The sequence below is a fragment of the Phyllopteryx taeniolatus genome, chromosome 20 (genome assembly GCF_024500385.1).
Source record: "Phyllopteryx taeniolatus isolate TA_2022b chromosome 20, UOR_Ptae_1.2, whole genome shotgun sequence".
NCBI lineage: Eukaryota > Metazoa > Chordata > Actinopteri > Syngnathiformes > Syngnathidae > Phyllopteryx > Phyllopteryx taeniolatus.
The window spans coordinates 13743063-13767532 of NC_084521.1; the positions used below are offsets into that span (position 1 = coordinate 13743063).

Here is a 24470-nt window from a genome sequence, read left to right on the forward strand (position 1 = left end):
AAATAAACCAATTGCTTTAATGTTCAGTTAATGTTTCAGCTTAAACTGAAAGATAGCGTTGTTAAAATAGTCATTGCTAATTTTTAAAATTTGTTTTGTTTTATGCGAGCAAGTTTTAACTTGACTTCCTGTTTTAAGTATAATCGCTTTAATTTTGAAAGGTGCGAACCAGGATGGAACGGGCACTTAACCCTAACCTTAAGCCTTTGACGGTAAAACGAAGTAAAGAGACGCCAAGAAAAACGAACGACGAATGAAAGCAAAATGCTTTGTTTAAAATGTTTATTCTTTAGCTCTGAATCGATTTAAGATTTAAGTGTTAAGACAGACACTGATCGTGGGTAAAATTGGGTCTAGGTAATGCAACACGTTGGGCACTCATAACAGTTGTACAATATGGGATTTTATTGTTGTATTTTTTTATTTTATTTTTAATGACGCACAAAGGATCCACACTCCAGTCCGATAGATGGCGGTAATATCATCCCACCTTTCAAATCAAGTCATCCGAAGAAAATGTTGTTAACGCCACCTTCCTGCGACGACGAAGCTGATTATACGCTACCGTCGCTATTCGTCTGTCGACAACGATTGAAAGAGAAAAGGGCTTTCTGAGCCGTTAAAATGGGGAAAAGGGAGAAAGGGGATCGAGGTGAGTTATTAATCGTCATTTTAGTACGTTTCAGCTCGCTAGCTTGAAGCTAGATTTGATTCAACCTTCTAAATGGGTGTTTAGTGATGCACAAATGACTTAAATCATATTCCACATTCCGTTTGATGGCATCGCACCCATGAGGATATTGTCAACATCAATGCTGCATTTCAGTTATTGCTCTAGTTCCAGTTGACTTTGCTGCTCCCGCTGACATAACTTTATCACTAGGCGTTTATACTCCACTCCAGTTGATCAGTTCTCGTCTGTTTTCAACATGTTATGCTCTACAGAGAAGAAGTCCAAAAAGCGTTTCTATGAGGAGGACGAAGATGAAGACGACGTGGTGGGTGGCAAGTCGCAGGATGCCATACCAGCTGCTGCGGGGAAACAAGTGGATGAATCCACCACCAAGATGGATGAATATGGAGCCAAAGATTATCGTAGTCAGATGCTTCTAAAGAATGACCACTCCTCACGACCCCTCTGGGTGGTAAGCGGTGTCATTTATGATTTTCAGAATTCTTTCAAGATAAATGTTCTTCATTGTAATTGAGTTTCTCTCCCGCAGGCTCCAGATGGACACATCTTTCTTGAAGCCTTTTCACCAGTATATAAGTATGCGCAGGATTTCTTGGTGGCCATTGCAGAGCCGGTGTGCAGGCCCAGCCACATCCACGAGTACAAACTAACAGCGTATTCACTGTATGCAGCAGTCAGTGTGGGGCTGCAGACTTCTGACATAGTGGAATATCTGCAGAAACTCAGCAAGACCTCTGTGCCGGATGGAATTGTGCAGTTTATTAAGGTATGAATTTGGGACGCACCGATATCATATGGGGACTGACACTGTACGTCTATGCTCGTATTTGGACTCAATAGCAGCCTGCCGTATACGTACTAAACTATTATGTCCTCCCTGAGCGTGGTGCGGGCACTTTGGCAGATGGCAAACCAAAAAAGGTCACTCGTATGTATGCTCGCTCGTTCAGGTTTACTGTGAAACTAAACACGATGAGGAGAATTACACACGTTGCATATTTAGCCAAACACAGAGCTTTGTCTCCTCTTGCCTAATGCTAGCACATGCATGCAAAACACCATAGACAGGCTTAGAAACAGTGTCAATGTCACAGTAAAGAGAAAAGAATTGGAATCAACCTTTAAATAATTAATATTTGACCACATACGGCACAGAAAAATGAGATGATAATACTCACAGTCGTATATTCATCTCTGTGAAACACGTTATATTGTGACTTTCAATTGCGTCTCTCTCTTCTTTGGGTCTTTTTTAAAAAAAAGTTACTATTATTATTATTATTATTTATTTTTTTTAAATACAGTTTATGCGTGCACCACACTTCCCCCGAGGAGGCTAATGCGCGCAAAACAGAAGTGGCACATGTGCCTCCTGCGCAAATTAATAGGGCACTTTGCGCTTTTGAAAATGACCACAGCGGTAAAAAAAGCGCTGTACATAATAATAATAAAGATCAAGAACAAAATAAAAATGTTAAATGATAAGAATAATAGTAATAATTTTCTTTAAAAAGTTAGATTTGAGTGTTTGCGTAAAAGGAGTGTTAACTTTGAGTGAAATTCATGCTATGTTTTAACAGCAGATTGTATGTGGGTGATTGTTGTTGAACTCCAAGTCAACTATTAAGGTTACGTTGTCTTCAGCGTCTTTGTTTTTGAATGCATTTAGTGATCATGAAAATGTTTAGTTTCTTTTTTCATTATTTGATATTTCTTTTTCTCAGCTGTGCACTGTGAGCTATGGCAAAGTCAAGCTGGTGCTCAAGCATAACAGGTACATAATAGGCCACTTCAAAATCATTCCCTTTCTTGTTTTTGTTGCTCTTTCACTTTTTTTTCTTTCTTTTTTTTTTTTTTTAACCTGCGTGTCATTCTGTCTTCAGGTATTTTGTTGAGAGCACATTCCCTGATGTGATTCAACATCTCCTGCAGGACGAAAAGATCCGAAAATGTCGCCTATGTGCTCCTGATGGCACAGACGGCGAGTTGATTACTGAGGTCATCCACAGCAAGTCAGCGGTAAGCCCCCTGTTAAAACATTCTGTCCAAACACAAAAACTCTTAACTTGTTCAATTTAAAAACATCTAATAATGACCTAAGTATTTCTGTATATTTAACAGCTGTCTTACCTACAGTACTAATAAAGAAAACCAATGCCATGGTTCATGAACAATCGATACTGTATTTCTTCAACAGATCTCCAAGTCTGTTGAGGACAAAGGAGGTCCTTCCACCTCACAGCAGCCCGCTGATGGTCAAACTTCGGTCCAACAGGTCCCTGAGGACATCTTCAGTTACTATGAACAGATGGATAAGGAGGAAGAGGAGGAGGAAGAGACTCAGGCCGTGTCGTTTGAGATTCAACAGGTGCGGTTTACATTTTTTTTTGTACGGCAGCTTGTTGGTTTCCCGATGAAGTTCAAATCCAAGTAAAGTAGATGATGTTATAAGGTACAGGTGTCAAGCTCAAGGCCCGGGGGCCAGATCCGGCCCACCACATTATTCTATGTGGCACATGAAAGAAGATCATGTTTCTTGTTAAAATATAAAAATGGACAATTTCTCTTCTCTGTTATTAATGTTCAGATATAGAAAGGATTTTTTTTAACCAATCCCAAATTGAATAATGGTTGAACAAACAATTTTTACTGGCTTCTGTTTTCAGAGCTAGTTATCCATGAATTTGTTGTGTATGTGTAATATGGGGCGATCATAGGCTATACGGGTTCACACTCATAATGGCCCGCCGAGGGAAACTGTACGTATGTAATTCTAGCTTCCTGAAGCAAACGGAATTAAATTACTGTAATATCCGCTCCCGGGCCACAACATTAGGTAGGCTTGCAAAAGAGCTGTATCAAAACAGTTTCCGACCAGAAGACAATGATGATCAATTTTGATTGATAGTGTCAAAGAGGTATTCATTAATGTTTATTATTGCGATTTTGGTTTGCTGTGGTGTAGAACTGCGCTGCATCATACTTTGGGGTGTTGCTAATTATACAGCTCTTGAAAGGGATCCCTTTAGAACAAATTCTATGGCCACTGAGTGTACAGACCGGTAACAAACTGCTGAAGCTGCTTTGTGACTTTTCAAATCAACATGTACGTCGTGGTTTTGTGTAGGATATGATTGAGGCGCTACAAAAGCGCTGCATTGAGCTGGAATACCCGCTCCTTGCGGAGTACGACTTTCGGAATGATACAGTCAACCCAGATATCAACATCGACCTGAAGCCGACTGCTGTACTACGACCCTATCAGGAAAAAAGTCTGCGTAAGATGTTTGGCAATGGACGCGCTCGCTCCGGAGTCATTGTGCTGCCCTGTGGTGAGAATCCTGGTTTACTGTTGGCAAAGGAGGATGGAATGGTGAAAAATGCAGTCAAAATTAGTTTGAAACGCTAACATTTTTCTTCATGTCAAACTGACATACCGCAATGTGTGTTTGCACAGACCTACTGGCCACAACTTATGTACATTTGCTTTCCAGGAGCGGGAAAGTCTCTAGTGGGCGTGACAGCAGCGTGCACAGTCCGCAAACGTTGCCTGGTATTGGGTAACTCCTCTGTGTCAGTGGAGCAGTGGAAGTCCCAGTTCAAGATGTGGTCGACTATCGACGACTCTCAAATATGCCGCTTCACCTCCGACGCCAAGGACAAGCCCATCGGTTGCTCGGTGGCCATCAGCACCTACTCTATGCTGGGCCACACCACCAAGCGCTCGTGGGAAGCTGAGAGGGTCATGGAGTGGATGAAAAGCCAAGAGTGGGGTCTGATTATCCTCGATGAAGTGCACACTATTCCTGGTAAGGTTTAACATCACACATCATATTAAGTTGCCAATAAAACAAGAAGTAAGTGCATTTTGTGCGATGGTTTGATATGCTACCATTTTTTCCATATGCCTCTGCCTAGCCAAAATGTTTCGAAGTGTACTGACCATCGTCCAGGCACACTGCAAACTGGGCCTCACTGCTACTCTAGTTAGGGAGGATGACAAGATTGTGGACCTCAACTTCTTAATTGGGCCAAAGCTTTATGAAGCCAACTGGATGGAGTTGCAGAGCAATGGCTACATAGCCAAAGTCCAGTGCGCAGAGGTGAAAGAATCGCAGACCTCCCAGGAGCTGATAGTCCTAATTGTATGCACGTCCTTATCAACATTGTCTGTGTTGCAGGTGTGGTGCCCGATGTCTCCAGAGTTTTACAGAGAGTACGTGGCCATCAAAACTAAGAAGCGCATCTTGCTTTATACCATGAATCCCAATAAATTCCGGGCTTGCCAATTTCTCATTCGCTTTCATGAGCGGCGCAATGACAAGATCATTGTCTTTGCTGATAATGTCTTTGCCTTGAAAGAATATGCAATTCGCCTTAACAAGTATGTACCCCACCCAAAAAAAAGAGCACTTTTGTAATACAGAATTTCAGTATTAAATTTCTCTCTGTAATTGTCTGCTCAAGGCCCTACATTTATGGGCCAACCTCCCAAGGGGAACGTATGCAGATCTTGCAGAACTTCAAACACAACCCAAAGATCAACACAATTTTCATCTCCAAGGTAACAAACTGGGAATGGGTTAGTGAGTACCTCACAAAAGCTTCTTTAATATATCTTTGCCACCTAACAGGTTGGAGACACCTCATTTGACTTGCCAGAAGCCAATGTTCTCATCCAAATCTCCTCTCATGGTGGGTCACGGAGGCAGGAAGCCCAGAGGCTTGGTCGAGTTTTAAGAGCCAAGAAAGGTTAGTTTCTTTTACTGTTCTAACGGAACACTTTCTTTCTATGTGTTAATGCAAGAAACATTTACAAAAGCAGCCTCTCACACCACTAGTCTGCCTTTTTAGGAATGGTTGCAGAGGAGTACAACGCATTCTTTTATTCGCTGGTGTCTCAAGACACCCAGGAGATGGCATACTCCACCAAGAGACAGAGGTTTCTAGTGGACCAGGGCTACAGCTTTAAGGTATATCTTAACTGTTGGACACATGGACACTGCTTATGGCTCTTTGTCCAGACAATATTCAGTCAGTAGTACCTTGACTTGTGAATTGAACGTACTGTATTGTAATATACAAGAATTTAAAGAAAAAACTAAGAGAATGTAAAGAACATGAATGAATGTTTAAGTCAGTTCTATACAGTTTGGAGAGAACAAATAAGAGGATGGCGCAGATGGATAGATTCCTCCACATTGGAAATCCATATGTTATGTAAAATAGTCATGTCCCGTGTAAAAGCCATGTACGTTTCTTAGGTGATCACACAGTTGGCAGGAATGGAGGAAGAAGATTTGATGTTCTCCACCAGAGAGGATCAGCAACAACTCCTCCAAAAGGTTCTGGCTGCATCTGATCTGGATGCTGAGGAGGAAACTGTGGCAGGGGAGGTGGGCACCAGGCCACAGGTGGGTGCCACCAAAACCTTCCATACATGATAAAGCTGACAGATTGCTGCATTTTGACTGTTTTTATCTCCTTCCTATTTCCCGAACAGTTTTCACGGCGAACAGGGACCATGAGCTCCATGTCTGGTGCTGATGACACAGTCTATATGGAATATCAGGGCAAAAGCAAAGCGTCTCTGGGCAAGGGCATCCATCCGCTCTTCAAGCGCTTCAGGAAGTAGATGGGCTGACTTTACCATTAGCCACTGGAAGGTGGCGTGAAGAGGCCACAGCGGTCAGCACATCAGCCTCACACTTCCGAGGGTGGGAGTTCAAATCCGGGCTTCGGCCTTCCTGTGCGGAGTGTGCATGTCCTCCCCGTGCTTGCGTGGATTTTTCTCCAACATTCCCAAAACATGCGTGCAGGTTCATAGACGTCTACGACAATCTCTTGTAGTAGCAACATGTGACCACTAATGGGAGACATTGACCTTGTTAAAACAGATCACGTTACTGTTCCTCGAGGACCGAAAGGAGACAAAATAAATGTAGAAAAAAAAATACCCGTCCCTTTAATTGAAACTATCTGCACCCTATTAATATATATATATTATAATTAAAAAAAAAATAAATTAATTCTAATTCATTGTTTCAATCAGCTTTATTTGATCGTCCAAATTATAGAAAAAAAAATGTTTTAGATGGTAAACGTCCATAAAAATAAAAACAAATACCAATATGCAAAATAGAACCTGGTCGTAAACTAGTCTTCACATCTTTGTGCTGTTTAATTTAGACTGAATACGAAAATCCATTTATTTCTTTAAAATGTTGCCAAGCATAAATTCAACACAGAAAAGTATTGTATGTGCACCGTGTATTAGTAAACATTTTTGGAGAATTTAGCTACAGTACATCCTAGGGCAGTTATTTCTGCTGAGAAACTGAACAATTAATACTAATCTTTAACACAAACATTGGATAGAATATGTGCAGATAAGACACGATAGTAGACTAGTGAACTTGCATGCAGTCAGTATTCCACATCATTCTTACAACTGTATCATATTTAAGATTAATTTGTAAATAAATGCTAAATGGCAGTGTGTCATTTTGGATTTATCCCGATACAGTGGGGAACCTATGAATGTACTAAAAGCTACAATTAACATCATTTAAAAATATAATACTGAAAATGAATTTAAGATAAAGAGCCGGACTAGATAATGTGCTCTGGCAACAAAATGCAGGGGGGGGGGGGGGGGCAATTAGTCAGTTCTGGGGTTTCTCCAAAAGAACAGAGGAGAAACGTGGTAAAACCTAATCACAACCTTGGAATCCTCAAAGGTGCAGTGGTGTAGTGCTTAAGGGGGGCAGGATTTGTCAATCCTGGATGGGCTTTAAGGCCTTCCCCAGTAGGCCTGTGATGGCCCCAGGCCGTTCTCACCTTCCCTTTCACGTCCACTGAGCGTGTTTGGCCTCTCAAGGAATGGTGAGCTCGGGAATGAGGCCCTTTAAGGACATTGGATCATGCCTCAATGCAAAATGATGATGATACCGGGTGCCATGGAGATGACGTGTTTATGGCAGGAGATGGTTTGGAGTCTGTTCATAGCCATAAAGCACAACTTGTCTGCGCTCACGGGCGCCGTTGTAAGTTTTAGAAACTTCCGCAGCCCTTTCGCCGACCAGCTGCGTCCTCACCGGCTGTCATCTTTTGACGAAGAAGACTTTGTTTTCTCAGCGTCTTCTTCACCTTCATCAGCTGGACGACAGAGAAGCAAATTGACAAGTCAGACTAATGCATGGCCTGCAGAATCAGCAATGTGCCGTTTTATTTTGAAGGTCCTACCGCTTGTTATGTTGCACACTCAATTTTGCATTCAATGCTTCAAATAATGGATCAATTCCACACCCTCGATAAAATTCTTAACGATCACTTATAATTCTTATGCCCATATCTACTTTTGACTCCTAATGTGTATCATTTTAGTCATGTTTTCCTTGGCCTGCTTCAGCTGGTGTTGCTCTTAAACTTTTCTTTGTGCTCGCTTTCTGGATTTGTATGTTGAAAGACTTGCTTTATAACACACCCACTTTATTACATTTGTGCGCAAGTCCCCGTGTGGACTTTGTCCTGGTCCATAGTCTGATATACTTTACCTGATATACCTCTCCATTAAAGACTGACCTACTAAAGTAATACCTTTCTGACAGTGGCAATGAAAACTGTGCATTATTATACTGTTTGCAAAGGCAGCTCTGAATTTTGTGGCCGGGCAGCATGTGTGCAAGTTTTTACTTCCTCTTACCTGGTTTGTTGATGTTGACCTGCGCCACGCTCGCCGACAGGTCTGCGGTTCCCGGCGCCCCGGAGGCTGCCGGGATGTCGTGGATGGCGTTCCTGCGGCCGGACCGTCGAGAAGCGATGAAGTCCTCAAAGGAAGCCTCCACATCAGTCATCTCTGCCACGCCTCACCATGGCAGGACCTGCACAAGCTTGCAGAAAAAAATGGAGACATATGTGTTGTACAGACAGGAGGTTTGTATAAAGAAAATGCCCTTAATACAGGGCTCCCATCTCTTTTTTTTAGGACTTAATCCTTCATTAATCCCTAGTCTCTTTTAAGATCAGTCAACAAGAGAGCTAAAAAGAAACCAGAATGTTCTTGAACTGATGACAAAAAGATGAAATTATGGCCCAAGGTGGAATATATTCAAATGCCAGTTCATTTGGAATTAGCATGAGGCACGATTGGCTCTGTGTTGCCACGGAGATTCGGGTTAAACCCCTGGGTTGATATTCAAACACTCCCAGTCTTCTGCTCACCATAGCACAGCCTTTACTCTGCTTTCACTGCCGTGTGTCCATTAAGAGGCGACGTCGACCTAATTTATGCAAATCAATGATGCTCTATTGAGCTTATTCTATTCTATTGCAATTTATAGGTTGGTAGCCCACTGACACAACCTCAAATGACAGTGCCGGCATTCACGTCTATTTTCAGATGCAACTTCTTTCTCCATGTGAGTGAGCAATGAAACCCAGGCAGCTGCCGTGCTCCGAATGGTGTCAAGATGGGCGAGACCCCGCAGATGTTAACCTAGCAATAGTCACATGATAATTTTACTCTATACGTAGTACTGCTTCTAAAAGGCTCATTTTCTCAATGACGCAGTGGCAGGATGATTCAAATTACATTAGGATGATGAGGCCTCTTATAAATGTGGATGATTTTATCCTTTATACGCATGTTTGGTACACGTCCAATGAAATATTCATTTGGAAGTTTTCATAATTTAGACCTGCCTGCTCACATGATGCAGCCTGTCTGCTGTTTAGCCAATTGTGTGTGCGTGTGTGTTCCATGAGCAGGCAACCAGAGCTCAGTCGAACATATCTTGAAGCAGATGCCAAACAACTGAGGCAATCAGAAAAATACAGCACATGTTAAAAAGTAAAGGAGAAAAAAAGAGTAGGGCTGTATGGACAAAAGTACACTACAGGAAGTGAAAATGGAAGAAAATGGGTCAACTCTGCCTATTGGCTTAAAGCTGCTCTGGCCTCAAGAAAACACACCAGGTTAGAATTGTCTCCTGTCAAGAAGCCTTGCCTGGTGTGTAGCATGCCTCACTCGAAAGAGCGCTCAGAAGACCTGCGATTAAGAATTGTTGACTTGTATAAAGCTGGAAAAGGTTACAAAAGTATCTCTAAAAGTCTTGATGTTCATCAATCCACGGTTAGATAAATTGTATATAAATGGAGAAAGTGCAGCACCGTTGCTTCTCTTCCAAGGACTGGCCATCCTGTAAAGACGATCGCAAGAGCACAGCGCGGAATGCTCAATAAGGTGAAAATAAATCCCAGCGTGTCATCTGAAGATTTAGAGAAATCACTGGCACATGCCAACATCTCTGATGACAACACTACCGTTAAGTAAAACATTAAACAAGAATGGGGTTCATTCATGGGAGAACACTCAGGAGAAAGCCGTTGCTGTCTAAAAGAAATATTGCTGCATGTTTGAAGTTTGCTAAAGAACACTTGAATGTTTCACAGCACTACTGGCAAAATATTCTGTGGACAGATGAAACCAAAGTTTAATTGTTTGGGAGGAACACACAACGCCGTGTGTGGAGGAAAAATAGCACAGCCCACCAACATCAAAACCTTATTCCAACTGTGAAGCATGATAGAGGAAGCATCATGGTATGGGTGTGCTTAGTAACCTCAGGGCCTGGACAGCTTGTAATAGAAAAATGAATTCACAAGTTTATCAAGCTGTTTTGCAGAGAAACTTGTTGTTGGCCATCTGTCCAACAGTTGAAGCTCAAAAGAGTAGCAACAGAACAAGGATCCAAAACACAGAAGCAAATCAACTACCGAATGGCTTCAGAATGAGAAAATATGTGTTCTGGGGTGGCCCAGTCAAAGTAATGACTGATTGAGATGTTGTGGCAAGACCGCAAGAGAGCTATTCACACCAAACATCTCAGGAATCTTGCTGAAGTGCAACAGTTTTGTAAAGGGGAACGGTCCAAAATTCCTCCTGACCCTGTGCATGTCTGATCTCCAACTACAGGAAATGTTTGTTTGAGGTTATTGCTGCCAAAGGAGGGTCCCACAAGTTATCAAATCCAAGCTTTTACTGACTTTTTCCTCCCTGTCATGGGAATGTTTACATGCTATTTTTAATACAAATGTGAAAACATAGACTTGTTTGTGTGGTATTAGTTTAAGCAGACTCTTTTCAGCCTTGTGATTTATATGATCGGACTACATTTTATGACCAATTTATGGAGAAATTCAAGAAATTCCAAAGGGTTCACGTACTTTTTTTCTCCCAATATGTCCCCAAGGCAAATTTTCTGTTTCAAAGTGACGTATTTGCAACTTAAATGAAAATAATTAGAAATGTACCTTCACTATTGGTCATATTTAAATAAGGTATCACAAAATAAAATATCAATGGAAATAGTGGTTTTAATTTATTTCTTAAAAAATGTATTGCGTGTCCCTCACACAGCATTCCACCCTGTTGGTATGTGGTCATTTTCTCCTCTAAAGAAATAGAACTAGTCCCCATGAATCTGCATTCTGGATGTGACATCACGCTTTTCAAGGGAACTCAAAGGAGCAAAACGAGGTGAATGTAAACTTGCTGTCTGCATTTGTTCTTGTTGTTAATGTAAGGATCTTAAACTCTGTTTTACACTTACATTTTCAACCTGTTAGGCTAAATTATGATAAAACTTGTCACTTATTTTCTCATTCAAACCTGTCACTAATTATTGTATCCACGTTTTGAAATGTTTACATAAAAATAACGGGACACTCCCATTCCCATATACTGTATGTTGATATTCTCTATTTAATTTATGGGATTAGGATCACGTTAGTGGAAGGAAAATGCAGGAATGACGAGGCGTTGAAGTACACATTGTTGCAAAAATACATACAAAGCGATAAAAAGGTGAACACGTACATGCAGGTAACGGTCATGCGCACATTGATTGCAATAATCGACATGCACGTCTATGTTTGAAGGCCCCTCGCTAAACCAGTCAACCCAATTTTCGTTGTTCACATTCTGCATCACATAAACAATTTGAATTGTTGTTCGGTACCTGTAAAGGTTTAAAAAAAAAAAGAAAAGCGTCCAAATATTCGGAGTCGACTATATCAGGTGGAGGAGCGGAACCTCTGCCTCAGATATTCTCGTTACACTGTGGAAAAAGGTTTAAGAGCGTCACATTTCAGGTGACCATGGGGTGATAAACGTGTTTCCGGTTGTCGTTTCAAAATAAAGACCGGCGTCGTCGCGTTTGTGCACAATAGTGCACAGTGCAGCGTGTCTGTGTGTGAGGGTGAGAACAGTGATCCTCTTATGCCCACAGCCTCTCTCCAAGTAACAGCTGCTTGTCAGTCACTCCATTCACAATGCACATATGTGCGCAATATGCCAAACAGAGAAACAGTGTTTGGAGGAGAATTTTTTTAAAAAACTTTTGGCATTACAATACATGACAATAATACCTTGCATTTGTTCACGTGAAGAAAAAAAAGAAGAAGCAAATCTAATTTCCATATTTGAATTTAGGAACAGGGGTTGCCTCCCATGCCCATCTGCTGGTTGCCGTGCATATTGCATGAGGAAACACCACGCCGAAACAACCAATGGAATCCTGGGATGTTGACATACTGGTAGCATCATACAAGTCAGTTGCCATTGGTAGCGCAAAGATCACTTGAGACAAGATAGTTTACCTCTTGCCACTTCCGTCGAAGCTCACTACGGGAACCATCAACAGATTCAAGATGCGAAAGTCTATTTTAAAAAAAGAAACTCCCACCGTTCATTCAAATAATAAAGCGTGTGTATGAAGGTTAAGAGTGCAGACCACATTTAAGTTAGATTTAGTTTCATTTGAAGCATAAAGCGTAAATTCCACGCGCGTTGTGGAACTTGTGTTTGTAACAATTCAGCCACGGTGACGATTGAGTAGTGGCACAGGTCATCTTTATTTGAAATGAGAACATCGAGGAGTGAATTGCGTCTCATTTCTCCAAATATTTGTCGCTCCTCGCTCCTCTGGTGGGAGGAGTTGACAAGTAAACAGATCGGGTTGCAAACAAAGAAATGAAAGCGACTCCCTGGCGTCTGTTAGCAAAACCGGAAGTACTCAGAGGTGAACCCCTTTGACATCATTCGGCGACTAGCAGTCTTTTGTTTGTTAGGGCAGCTGAGCCGCATCTGACTTCAAGAAGGAAGCAAACGTTCATGATGGACGAATTCGGAGGTAAGCCAAATTACGGTGTTTAGTTTTGCCTTTGCGTGTCAAAATCCAGTTTTCAGTTTGGGGTGTTTTTGCCAGCGACCTCTTATTGTTTGGGATGTCGTTCCTGTCTGGCTAGGTAACGTTTAGACACACTAAACGTTACCTAGCTGCTCGAAAGACTGCAATTAGATTTACATACGACACAAACATTTAAACAAGGTTTTTGTTATTTTTTTTAATTATAAATAACAGCCACACTGTTCTAAATGAATATATGTAATCTCCAACCTAGACATCGTTATTGATATTGTGCTGTGTGTATGCAGTATATGAATGGTTATAAACAGTGTACTGTACTGTAAAGCCAAGTGTTTATGGGTGATTCTCCAACTATCAAAGAATTTTTGTCCCAGGCAGAAATAAGAAAAACAAAAACACGTTTCTCATTTTTTTTTTATATTCATGCTGCACTTACTAGACACAAAGACGAACTTACAAAAAAAATATGGTCGATAAATTACTATTTTTATTATATAAAATATGGTTTTATATTGAGTGTTTTTGCTATATGTCCTTTTCTCCCTTGGTCAGGTTTTGGACTCTCAGTCCCTCATACTCATAAGACTGAAATTAAAAAATATTCAACAGTATCTTTATTGACAAATGGCACATAAATTCCTTATTTTAATGAAGAATATCATGTGCTTGAAAAAATATATTAGTATTTTATTTATTTTTCATAAAAAGAACACCTGTCCCTAGGGATCACTGTCATTTCCACCACCCACCACAAAATGTAACTTTTAACTTTTTTTTTTTAAACCTTTGTCTACTTGCAACCACATCAGTTGTCATGTGACAGGAGAGCTCATAGCAGGATCGCAGTGTTAGCTCCATGGAAGGGAGGGAAACAAGAAAAAAAAATCAAGGTAAAGTTTTGCAAAACCAAGAGTAGGTTTATTGGTCGTCATTTCCAAACACCTCATCTTTCCTTTGAATGTACAAATAATGAGAAGAATACCATTTTATGTTGTGTATTTTGAGTATATTTTATGCTAACTCCAAAACAGAGATTAGCATGCTAATATGACATGAGATTTAAAAATAAATGCTAAACGTTGTCATTTCCATCACTTTATTTATTGTGATGGAAAAGACGTGTTGTGATGGAAATGACAATGTTAGTGTTATAAATGCATTTATTTGTCTTATATCACTTAAAATACTCTGTATTCAATTATGCAAAAGAGGTACAAGATGTTGGATCCCACAGTTTGGGCAGAAATATGCTCTGCTCTTGATTATCAGGGATAAAGGAATGAATCCATATGCAAGTTTGGCAGTTTGTTTAAAAGATTAAATCACGAATTACAGCCAGATTAATGAATATTTGTTTTCCTTCCAACAGCCAGCCCTAGTTTTGCAACTTGTTTGTAGGTTTTTTTGTAGTTAAGATTAATGTGCATTATTTTTTACGTTTAAACAACATAACATTTAAAAAACGATGTCACTTGATGTCAAGGACAATAAAGGTTGCCGATGTTCAGCAATGCGCTGTGTCACACGTCATTTCCAACATGTGCTGTCTTTTCCACCACACAATGTCATGTCCGTCACAACACATATTTTTACACAAAAGTAATAATAATAACAGCTACACAAATAATATTTAGGAGTTTTGAAAATGATGCAGTTATGGTTACAATTCATGTCTGGGATTGGAAAACTCATGATTCTGTCATGTACAAACTTGATTGAAAGACTTCAGTAAGATAGTAAAAAGGTATTTGATGATGAGAAAATATTATATTTTTAATGCTTAAAATACATTTATACATTTGGGTACATCTATGTGTGAAATTTCATTAAATGTTTTGAAAACATGGGTTATGCTAGTAATTTTGTTTGAAAAACATCTTTTTTGCAGTGTGATGGAAATGATGCTTTCCGCCGAATGCAAGATTAAAATGGCAAAAACAATATATTATATTTATGTAATTTAATTACAACCACTATCAGTTAATGTGATGAAGTAGAACAAATCAAAATATTTCTAAGAATATGTGTTGGAACTTCTGAAAAATATCCTGACCAAATTTGAGTGTAGTTGGAGAATCACCCTTATATTGGATGGTGGCTCAGGACCTCAGTGAGTCTTTGGACACGTTGATTTGAATTTTGACCCTCCTCTGACCTTCATCTTGTGTTGCTAATTGGAAGAGGGCCTAAGGGCCAATCACTAATCTTTTGTCATCCAGGCATGGCTTAGGCATTCTGAGGTCTACATCTAACTGACTGTGAAGTTAAAATTGGTTCTCAGGAGCTCATCCTGGTGGTAGTAGCAGGCAGTGTGTTTGTTGGTCTGTGCAACCCTCCAAAGGAAATGTGCCACACCCAACGGGCAAGCTGAATGATGTAATGGTGTCACATGCAGTATATTGAGTGTACATTTATCAGGACACTAGAAGCGAGCCTGCCATTTGTGGTGTTTGTCAAGAGGGGGGGGGGATGCTGTTTGAGCTGCGTGGTGCTGTCAGCTCAGGTCCCGATAGCTATTGAAATGTCCATTTCAGAAGCGGACTGTATTTTCCACCCAACCTTTGGTCCCATTCCAAATTGTGTGAACTCAGGGACCTTCAACTTCAATCTATTTCACAGTACAGTGGACCCATGCTATTCGCGGGGGATAGGGACCGGCCAGGCCTGACCGCAAATAGCAACAATCTGTCAATAATTGACACTCATAATTAACAGAACATTATTTTATGCCAGTGAGTGCGTGTTCCATCTTTGTTTTCTAATCTACAGTACATCTAAATTATTATGACATTTGACTCCATAATTCACTTTTGTTAATTCACAGATGGGGAAGACCTTTCTGATGGAGAGCTGTCTCAGTGTAATACCTGTAAAAGAATGTTCTTTCCGAAAGTCCTGGTAAAGTCAACACTGTTGCTTACATTCCCAAACACAGATTATTTCCATAATGTAACACTTGTTGAGCACACGACATAAAGTTGTGGTTATTTGGTGTTTGGTGCGGTGGTTGTTGAGAAACGTTTTCTCCGTTTCTCCAGGAGAGGCATTCCAAGGTCTGCCAAAAGTCAACATCGAAACGGAGGAAGGTTTTTGATTCCAGCAGGCAAAGAGCGGCTGGCACGGACATCCCCACCCTCAAACCCCTTAAACCAAAGGTAAGATCACACAATGAGGGGTGGATTCAGTCTAAATTGGACTTAAAAGTTTTAGGTTTGATTCTCACTTTGTCCTGTCAAAGCATCCCTGAACAAGCTACTGCTCAGGAGGCTGTCATTGTTTGAATTAGTCTCCCTTCCGTGGCATATTGGGTGACATTATTCAGTAAAGTTCGGGCTATGGGGCACAATTTTTCTCCCTAGCTTTACTCACTGCGGCTTAAACAACAATGCACCTTGTTTGCGCATTTTGGCCAATCCCAGGAGCTTTACATTTGTGTTTACTGTTCATGAATTCACACACATTGAAGCATTCAGATCGATCCTGAGATCTGCTCTGCTGTGCGTTTGTGACATAATGCCTACGATGCTGCCTTCAAGTTAAAGGCGATCAATCTGAAAAAGCCCGTCATGGCAATCAAGTCACTCAGAAGATTCTGGACCTTAATTTTGTTGTACTTACTTCGGCAACTAACTAAGTCTTGTTGCTTGAAGCCGTTTATTTGTAAATGTTCATTCAGCGTACTTTCAACATGTAAAATGTACAATTAACCTTGAGGTCATTCCTCCTTTTGGGTCTACACATTTGCAACAAATACAACTACTGTATATTTCAGTCACAAAGTTCATCATCTTCTCAGAAATGAAGTTGATTTATTATTATTTATTCAGTTCAGAGTTCTCCGAGGGCCTGTGTGCTGCCGATCGACTTGCACACATGTATAGTATGTACCCATTGAAACGGCAGAATGGTGGTAAGCACCTCCTCTGTGTTTTCTCCTGCCAGGCAGAGCCCCCAAGGAAACCGTCCAATTGGCGCAAGAAACGCGAGGACTTAATCTCGGCCCTCCACGCATCCAGAGCCAGCATGAGGGCCATGAAGAAAGGTGCACCTTTGCCCCCGCCTCCTCCTCCTTCATATGACCCAGGTAAGTCATATTTGGCACACTGGAAAATGGGGCTGGGCGATATGACCTTGAAATTAAAGGTCTGATTATTTTTTTTCCCACAAACACCCAATATTCGAATTAAATCAATTTGCATCAGTTTTGATAAGAAAAATATAAAAATATAAGTTAAATATATTTTTCTTTGCAGATAATGTTGGAACGTTTTTGTTGAAATATGCACGTAAAGACAATCCTTAATGAATTAACATTCTAAATGTTAACCAATCATAAAATGAACTAGCAAAGTGCATGGCTTGGCTGGTCCATATGCAAGCGAAGAGTAACACTGCGCCCCCTCCAACTCTCTAATGGTCTTTGAAAATATTTGCGGCTTGGAAGCACATACCTCGGGTCAAAAGTTTCCAACCTGCTGATAAATTACTGCTTTTGCAACATGCTGAATAAATGGGCACCGTGTCTTATGCAGTGTTCAGCATGATTTACTCCATGATTGCCTTGTACTGCGCTCCTTCCTTGTCATTCAGAAAACAATGTGAAAATACATCCACTCATGTTCTCTGTGTCATAGTGGGAATTGGTCTCGCTTGTCGCTTTTTTTGAAAACAAGTTGCTAGAGGGGTTGTAAAAGTCGCTACATATAGTGACCGGATCCCTAAATTGGCAACACTGACCGTTTTTGTCAACTCGCTCCTCTCTGTTCGCAGCCATGTGCTGCTTAGTGTAACCAGTGAGGACATGCTTTGAACTGAAGTAACCATAGGTGATTTCCTTTTGAAATAAACTTGGATTTATCCTTAACTGCCCATCCCTAAAGGAAACTTTAGTTGCTGTTTAACCGTATTCTGATAATCAAGAACAGATAGGAAACAAAAGAAGCTGGAATGCCTTAAGTTGGTTGTAATGGAAGTTTACCAGAACAAGCTACTAAGTGTGATCGAATAATAATGTCTTTGTCTTTAGAAGCATATGGTTATTTTTACACCCTGCTCCAAGTAAATGAACAGTTGTGTTTATGATCACAGGGCACCTCAATTTAAGTGGGTGTGTCAGTCATAAAACTTTGGAGACTGCATTCTGTGTGTCTGCTCTATGCAAATGTTCTCCTCTTTCTTGCAACAAATACATTTGAAAGACAACCTTTTCCCTTTGTTTATTACAATTATATAGAAAACATTGCCTCAACACATCGTATTGTGAGGGTCTGCTGGGAACGTCTGGCAGAATCCCCTGTCAGGAGTTTCAACTCCCACCCATGGCAGAACTTCACCCACGTCTCGGGGGAAGCAGGGGACATCGAGTCCGAGCGGTTAAAAAGCTCCTCGGTGGCAAGGCCCCAGGGGTGGATGATATTCGCCCGGAGTTCCTAAAGGCTCTGGGTGTTGTGGGGCTGTCCTGGTTGACATGCCTCTGCAACATCGCGTGGACATCGGGGACAGTGCCTCTGGATTGGCAGACTGGGGTGGTGGGCCCCCATTTTAAAAACGGGGACCGGAGGGTGTGTTCCAACGACAGGGGGATCACATTCCTCAGCCTTCCTGGTAAGGTCTATTCAGGGGTGCTGGAGAGGAGGGTCCGTCGGGAAGTCGAACCTCAGATCCAGGAGGTGCAGTGTGGTTTTCGTCCTGGCCGTGGAGCAATGGACCAGCTCTTCACCGTCAGCAGGGTCCTCGAGGGTGCATGGGAGTTCGTCTCATAGAATTGGATTGCCATGAAAAAATGACATGCACTTTTTCTCTCAATCTGTTCTTTAGACCTAATCCAGTGTCCCTATTGTCAGCGGCGGTTCAACGAAAATTCCGCTGAAGGACATATTAAGTTCTGTCAGGATCAGGCTTCCAGGATGGGTAACAGGAACAAGTTGGCCAATGCCAAGAAAACTCCTGCTCGCGCACAGGTATTATTCAACGTACACACCAATATAGTTGTCAGAGTATTAAAAGGTAGTAAATGGAAATGTCTGAAACAATGCTTGAAATCTCAACCTGGGTCATAAATGGTATTTCAGTATTCCATTTTGACATTCATGTATATATATATATATAAAAAAACATGGGGGATCACACTCCTCAGTCTCCCTGGCAAGGTCTCGCCAGGGGTGCTGGAGAGGAGGGTCCGTCGGGAAGTCGAATCTCAGATTCAGGAGGAGCAATGTGGTTTTTGTCCTGGCCGTGGAACAGTGGACCAGCTCTCGAGGGTGCATGGGAGTTCGTCCAACCAGTCTACATGTGTTTTGTGGACTCAGAGAAGGCGTTCGACCGTGTCCCTCGGGGTATCCTGTGGGGGGTGCTTCGGGAGTATGGGGTACCGAACCCCCTGATACGGGCTGTTCGGTCCCTGTACGACCGTAGTCAGAGTTCAGTCCGCATATCCGGCAGTAAGTCGGACTTGTTTCCGGTGAGGGTTGGACTCTGCCAAGGCTGCCCTTTGTCACCGATTCTGTTTATAACTTTTATGGACAGAATTTCTAGATGCATCCGAGGCGCAGTATTGCAGCTCTGCTTTTTGCAGATGATGTGGTTCTGTTGGCTTCATCAGACTGTGATCTCCAACTCTCACTGAAGCGGTTCGCAGCCGAGTGTGAAGCGGCTGGAATGAGAATCAGCACCTCCAAATCTGAGACCATGGTCCTAAGTCGGAAAAGTGTGGAGCGCCCTCTCCGGGTCGGTGTTCAAGTATCTTCTGGTCTTGTTCACGAGTGAGGGAAGACTGGAACGGTAGATCGACAGGCGGATCGGTGCAGCGTCTGCAGTGATGCGGACTTTGGTTCGGTCCGTTGTGGTGAAGAAGGAGCTAAGGCGAAGCTCTCGATTTACCGGTCGATCTACGTTCCTACCCACACCTACGGTCACGAGCTGTGGGTCGTGACCGAAAGAATAAGATAAGATAAGATACAAGCGGCCGAAATGAGTTTCCTCTGCAGGGTGTCCGGGCTCTCCATTAGGAATAGGCTGAGAAGCTCGGTCATCCGGGAGGAGCCGCTGCTCCTCCACATCGAGAGGAGCCAGATGAGGTGGCTGGGGCACCTGATTTGGATGCCTCCCGGACGCTTCCCTGGTGATGTCTTCTGGTCACGTCCCACCGGGAGGAGACCCCGGGGACGACTCAGGACACGCTGGAGAGACCATGTCTTTTGGCTGGCCTGGGAACGCCTCAGGATCCCCCCCGGAAGAGCTGGATGAAGTGACTGGGGAGAGGGAAGTCTGGGGGTCCCTGCTAAGGCTACTGCCCCCGCGTCCCGACCTCGGATAAGCGGTAGAAAATGGATGGCTGGATGGTTACAATGATTGAGTTATGATGGAGACATTGGCTACATCCAGTGGATATGAAAAGTCAACAGAAACATGTCCAAATGCCTGCTTTTTGTGACAGAGAAAAGATGAGACCTCAAAAAACTATATCTGCGAGCACCTATAAGCGGGCACCCGCACCCCTGGGCACATTGGCGTGCTGCCACGTTGGGATACAGGCATAATGAGGATCCATTGAAAATGAATAATGGCATAATAAATCCCAGTTTAGTCCCTGTTAAAAGGCGCCATATAAATCCAAGTTATTATTATCTGATAATACCAATGTAGCGACGCTGTCTATCACAACACACTACACCCGCATAGCAAACATGGCATCTGTAAACCTAAAGTGGAGTTTAAAACTAAACTGGAGCTTTACCCTGATGCAGTAAAGAAACACCCCCACCACTCTATGGGGTAATGCAATTTGTGGTTATTCTATCAAACTTTTCATTGACTGAGCTTTTCACCTGCCTTTGTCCTCAGTACAAGCCCCCCACTCCTGTCAAGAAGGTCAACTCTGCAGTGTCAACTATCCCTTCGGCCTCCTCCCGTCTCCCTCAGAGATCAGGCCTTGCTCAGACTACTGGTAACACCTGCAGCAAGATTTGTGTATTTATAACAGTTTGAAAACACTTTCACATTCAGCACGTCCTGTTAGATACGATATCTCATGAGCTCGAGCAGCACAAGATGTTACATTGAGTCACAAGTTCTTCCAATTCTAGGAGTGCCTTCCAGTAAGGCCTCCTCTGCAGCTTCTATGAGGACAAACACATCTGGGATCACGAGCCCTGCTTCTGGGTGAGTACACACAGAGAGAAGCATTGGAGTACAGAATCATATTTTTTTTTCCCACCCTCTTACCTTTCCCTTCAATTTATATGTCAGTGTGGGAATGAAAGGTCGAGTAATGGGCTCTGGATACGGTTCTCTGAGGAACACTACGCCCGGAAGAGGACAGCTCAACAAGAAGAAACAGGAAGACACTTGCATAACGAGGTGAGCCAACTCCCCAGAAGACATTTGTGCAAAAAAAAAAAAAAAAGACAGAGAGGCTAGGAGGAAGGGAAAGCACATGCTACACTATCCTGACCTCTTGTGTTTGGGTGGTGTATTGCTGGACACATTTCAATCAGAATACCTGCTCTAATTCCATTTAAATGCGGTTCGAAATTCAACAAATCGCCCATTGAATCCAAGACAAAATGCATATTTTTACTTGTTGTTTCATACCCAAATCTTAACTTTTTATTTGCATCAGCAAACCTCCTGAGACTTCAGCTCATTGAACTTCTCAAGTATTAAATCCACAAGTGTGTGTGTGTTTGTTTTGCTTGCTTTTGTGATACAATCACAGAACCTGTTTGGTATGGAAGTTACGCCTAAGGAAAAAGGAAAAGCAAATGCCCAGTACAGTATGAGTAATAGAATAAATGATTGTATTAATTCGATACCCACATTTTACGACGCAGGTGCTAACATTAATAGACATAATTACACACGACCCTGTAAAGTGAATTCAGGGATGAGGCTTCAGGATGTCAATTTAGGTTGTTTCTAATCTGACTGTGTTCCATTTCTCAGGGATGACGTCAACGGCAGTAACGATGTGGGCAATGATGAGAAAAAGAGCAAGTTTTGTCACTCATGTGGGACCAGGTACCCCGTAGAATCTGCAAAGTTTTGCTGTGAGTGTGGCATCAGAAGGATGTGTATCTAAGATAAAGGGACTGATGGGAAAAATAAAGTATGTCAACGCTAAATTTTTTTTCTTAAATGCATGGTTTTACAATTTATTCTTGTCATCTTGCATTTGAGTCCCAAAGTCTTTATCGACAACTGAAAGCTATTAATTGAAAACACATTAGCTCAGGATTATTTTTTCTAATGGCAAAAGTATGATGGCTGTGTTTGATGTTTGGTTATTAGAGCATTTGAGTAACAGTTATGGCCAGGGCCGTGTTTCACAAATATGGATCCTACAACTCGATTGCTCCACGCCCTTTGACAGGGATTCAGTCCGTATAATCCCATGTTCCAAATCTTTTATCACTTTTCGTCACTTCCAGAAAAGAAACATTCACCCAACTGCTACAATTTTGATATAGCCTTCAAGCTTCAATTGTTAAAAGAGCTGTGACATTGGCTTTTTAAAAGTACTGCACTTGTGTTATTGGACTATTACTGGAGTCATTGCTCCACACACCTGTGTCTCAATTGGTACTATCTAATATTATATAGTTCTTATTAACTGATAGTGAGTGACACAACAGTCTTAAAAGAGACATTGGATGATGATGATGATGACAGATGTAATACGAATTTTGTTACCACCGGGGTGGAGCTAAGACCTTGGGACAAAGTGAAGGCTACCCAGTGTTCCAAACAACAAAGCAAAACTTTGTTGCTATATATAGTGACTTTTCAGCCCCCCTTAAGGCCTCTTTATACTCCCTCGGCCAATAGCGGCCGCATTGCATCACGTGACCGACACATTGGGCCGCGCACACGATAAGAAATGTTGCTGCGCGTAGAATGCCGCGGAGATCATCTCTCGTGATTGGTCCGTTTTGTCCACATGGTGTGAGGACGTGCTCAGCCATCCCCTTGGTTCCACATATCATCTACGTCGCGGCCTTCTTAATCGATTTTGCAGCATAATTAAATGTGTCATCTCGGTCCATTTGTTCTTGCAGACACTGTCTGCACAGATTTTATAGACCGGGACCACGTCCCTTTTAACTTTTAATGCTGATATTTCATCACAAATGTAGCATTCTCTGTAAACCCATACATTCCTTTTCCGACTTGTTATTTATTTATCTGTCCTTATTTCATCTCATTTTACTGGATTTTTGTTAATCTACTGAATTTACGTTTTGTTTTTATTTGCACCAGTACCAAGATGGATTACACGTGTCTTTTGTTTTTGTTTTCATTGGTATTCAGTGAATTAAGGTAGTTTGGGTCCAATACTACAACAAACTTTCAGAGCTTGTCAGAATTTAGTATACAAGTGTTTCAACTGAAGTATTTACCAGTAACGTGTCACTCCAAAAACGGTGGACATACTATACTGAAAAAACTAGGTTACTTTTTGACTGAAATCCTACTAACTTCTCATAAGATGTTCAAAACCCTAGTATTTAAAACACTATGGATGGGTGTAAATCAATATCGAATTCATATTGATCTGTTTCAGAATGGTGATAACACGGACACCTTCAAGCATGGGTCGATATGTAGTTTTTGACACATTTTGGCTGCTTCTCACGTAAGGTCTGATGTTCCATCAGGCTTAAAGTCTCTGCTGCTTGGATTACTGTTAGGCTGGGGTCAAAGGCACATGTACCACATGATGGTACGACATTGACTTAGGAAATGTAATAGTCACTTTTACTGTTGGGAAAACTATCAGAGCCATGCATACTTCCCATGCTTCATGTTCATAAAATAAAAAATGCGTTCCTATGCTGACTACAAAAGTCGTGTGTTTGTGCAACTCATCCAATGTATAGCCTCCATGAATAAACCTTTATGCAGACGACTGTGTGTGTGTGTGTCCATTGAAGATGACAACACAAGAATCAAAAGTACAACAACACCTTTGCTGTTTTTGTTATAAATATATTTTCAATACAAATGGGTTATATACGTCAAATGCTTATATGGGTGTCTTGTACATAAACCAACAAATGTCAAGTTTAGCTCTCGCAACATACAGTATGTGGCAATTGAAGACTGAGAACTTCTTGGTGCTGACCCTGAACAGAGTTAGGTGTGTGTGTTTGAACTCAGCCATCTGTTGCAACATTAGCTTTTAACACATCAGTCATACACAGCGAGTGATCTGCTGTGTCATCTAATCCAGATTTATGACCAGGGTGCCCGTGACACTAGTATGCAGTGAGAGATCATCAGGGATGCTGCAGAGAATTATCCAATTTCACTTCATGTGTCCGAAAATGAGTATTAATGGCAAATATAGCTTTATCTATCCATGCAAGTGAAGTGTCATGACAGGCAGAGCAATTAAATGCTCTTCCAGCAATTCAACTCTTCCATTAAATGGTAGACGGTACAATACACGTGCATCTACCTGTTGTGATTCATATAATAGATTAAGTCATAGTTTATTGCAAGCATAGCAGTTTTGTGTGAGATTAAATAGGACCAAATTTCACACTGAGTAAGTCAATTTGTGA

The 24470-nt window shown here is 41.6% G+C and overlaps 3 protein-coding genes across 4 annotated transcripts; 2 read left to right on the top strand and 1 right to left on the bottom strand.

Moving 5' to 3' along the window:
• The first annotated feature begins 212 nt into the window (after nt 1-212).
• Nucleotides 213-7317, top strand: ercc3 (excision repair cross-complementation group 3). Its single transcript, XM_061757694.1, has 15 exons — nt 213-652; nt 946-1145; nt 1224-1460; nt 2419-2468; nt 2578-2713; nt 2892-3062; nt 3822-4026; nt 4189-4503; nt 4613-4797; nt 4876-5078; nt 5162-5258; nt 5329-5446; nt 5549-5667; nt 5959-6108; nt 6198-7317. The coding sequence occupies exons 1-15, from the start codon at nt 625-627 to the stop codon at nt 6327-6329; spliced, it is 2346 nt and encodes a 781-aa protein (XP_061613678.1). The 5' UTR covers nt 213-624; the 3' UTR covers nt 6330-7317.
• On the bottom strand, nt 6730-11867 carry pkia (cAMP-dependent protein kinase inhibitor alpha). Of its 2 annotated transcripts, none has more exons than XM_061757696.1 (3): nt 11716-11867; nt 8400-8586; nt 6730-7852 (listed from the first exon to the last, which is right to left on the bottom strand). In XM_061757696.1, the coding sequence occupies exons 2-3, from the start codon at nt 8548-8550 to the stop codon at nt 7788-7790; spliced, it is 216 nt and encodes a 71-aa protein (XP_061613680.1). In that variant the 5' UTR covers nt 8551-8586; nt 11716-11867; the 3' UTR covers nt 6730-7787. The 2 variants fall into 2 exon arrangements, with proteins under 2 accessions (XP_061613680.1, XP_061613681.1); XM_061757697.1 differs by lacking the exon at nt 11716-11867 and adding an exon at nt 11574-11690.
• A 498-nt stretch (nt 11868-12365) lies between these two features.
• On the top strand, nt 12366-23812 carry zc2hc1a (zinc finger, C2HC-type containing 1A). Its single transcript, XM_061757695.1, has 9 exons — nt 12366-12888; nt 15731-15804; nt 15945-16061; nt 16849-16990; nt 18724-18866; nt 20749-20851; nt 20991-21066; nt 21154-21264; nt 21850-23812. The coding sequence occupies exons 1-9, from the start codon at nt 12870-12872 to the stop codon at nt 21983-21985; spliced, it is 921 nt and encodes a 306-aa protein (XP_061613679.1). The 5' UTR covers nt 12366-12869; the 3' UTR covers nt 21986-23812.
• The last annotated feature ends 658 nt before the right edge of the window (nt 23813-24470 follow it).

Coding starts and splice junctions, on each gene's coding strand:
- zc2hc1a (XM_061757695.1), top strand. Junction 15,805..15,944: donor TGTTCTTTCCGAAAGTCCTG/GTAAAGTCAACA, acceptor CCGTTTCTCCAG/GAGAGGCATTCCAAGGTCTG. Junction 20,852..20,990: donor AGGCCTTGCTCAGACTACTG/GTAACACCTGCA, acceptor TTCCAATTCTAG/GAGTGCCTTCCAGTAAGGCC.
- ercc3 (XM_061757694.1), top strand. CDS start 625: ATGGGGAAAAGGGAGAAAGGGGATCGAG. Junction 3,063..3,821: donor TGTCGTTTGAGATTCAACAG/GTGCGGTTTACA, acceptor GGTTTTGTGTAG/GATATGATTGAGGCGCTACA. Junction 5,668..5,958: donor ACCAGGGCTACAGCTTTAAG/GTATATCTTAAC, acceptor TACGTTTCTTAG/GTGATCACACAGTTGGCAGG.
- pkia (XM_061757696.1), bottom strand. CDS start 8,550: ATGACTGATGTGGAGGCTTCCTTTGAGGACTTCATCGCTTCTCGACGG. Junction 7,853..8,399: donor GGTCAACATCAACAAACCAG/GTAAGAGGAAGT, acceptor TCTGTCGTCCAG/CTGATGAAGGTGAAGAAGAC.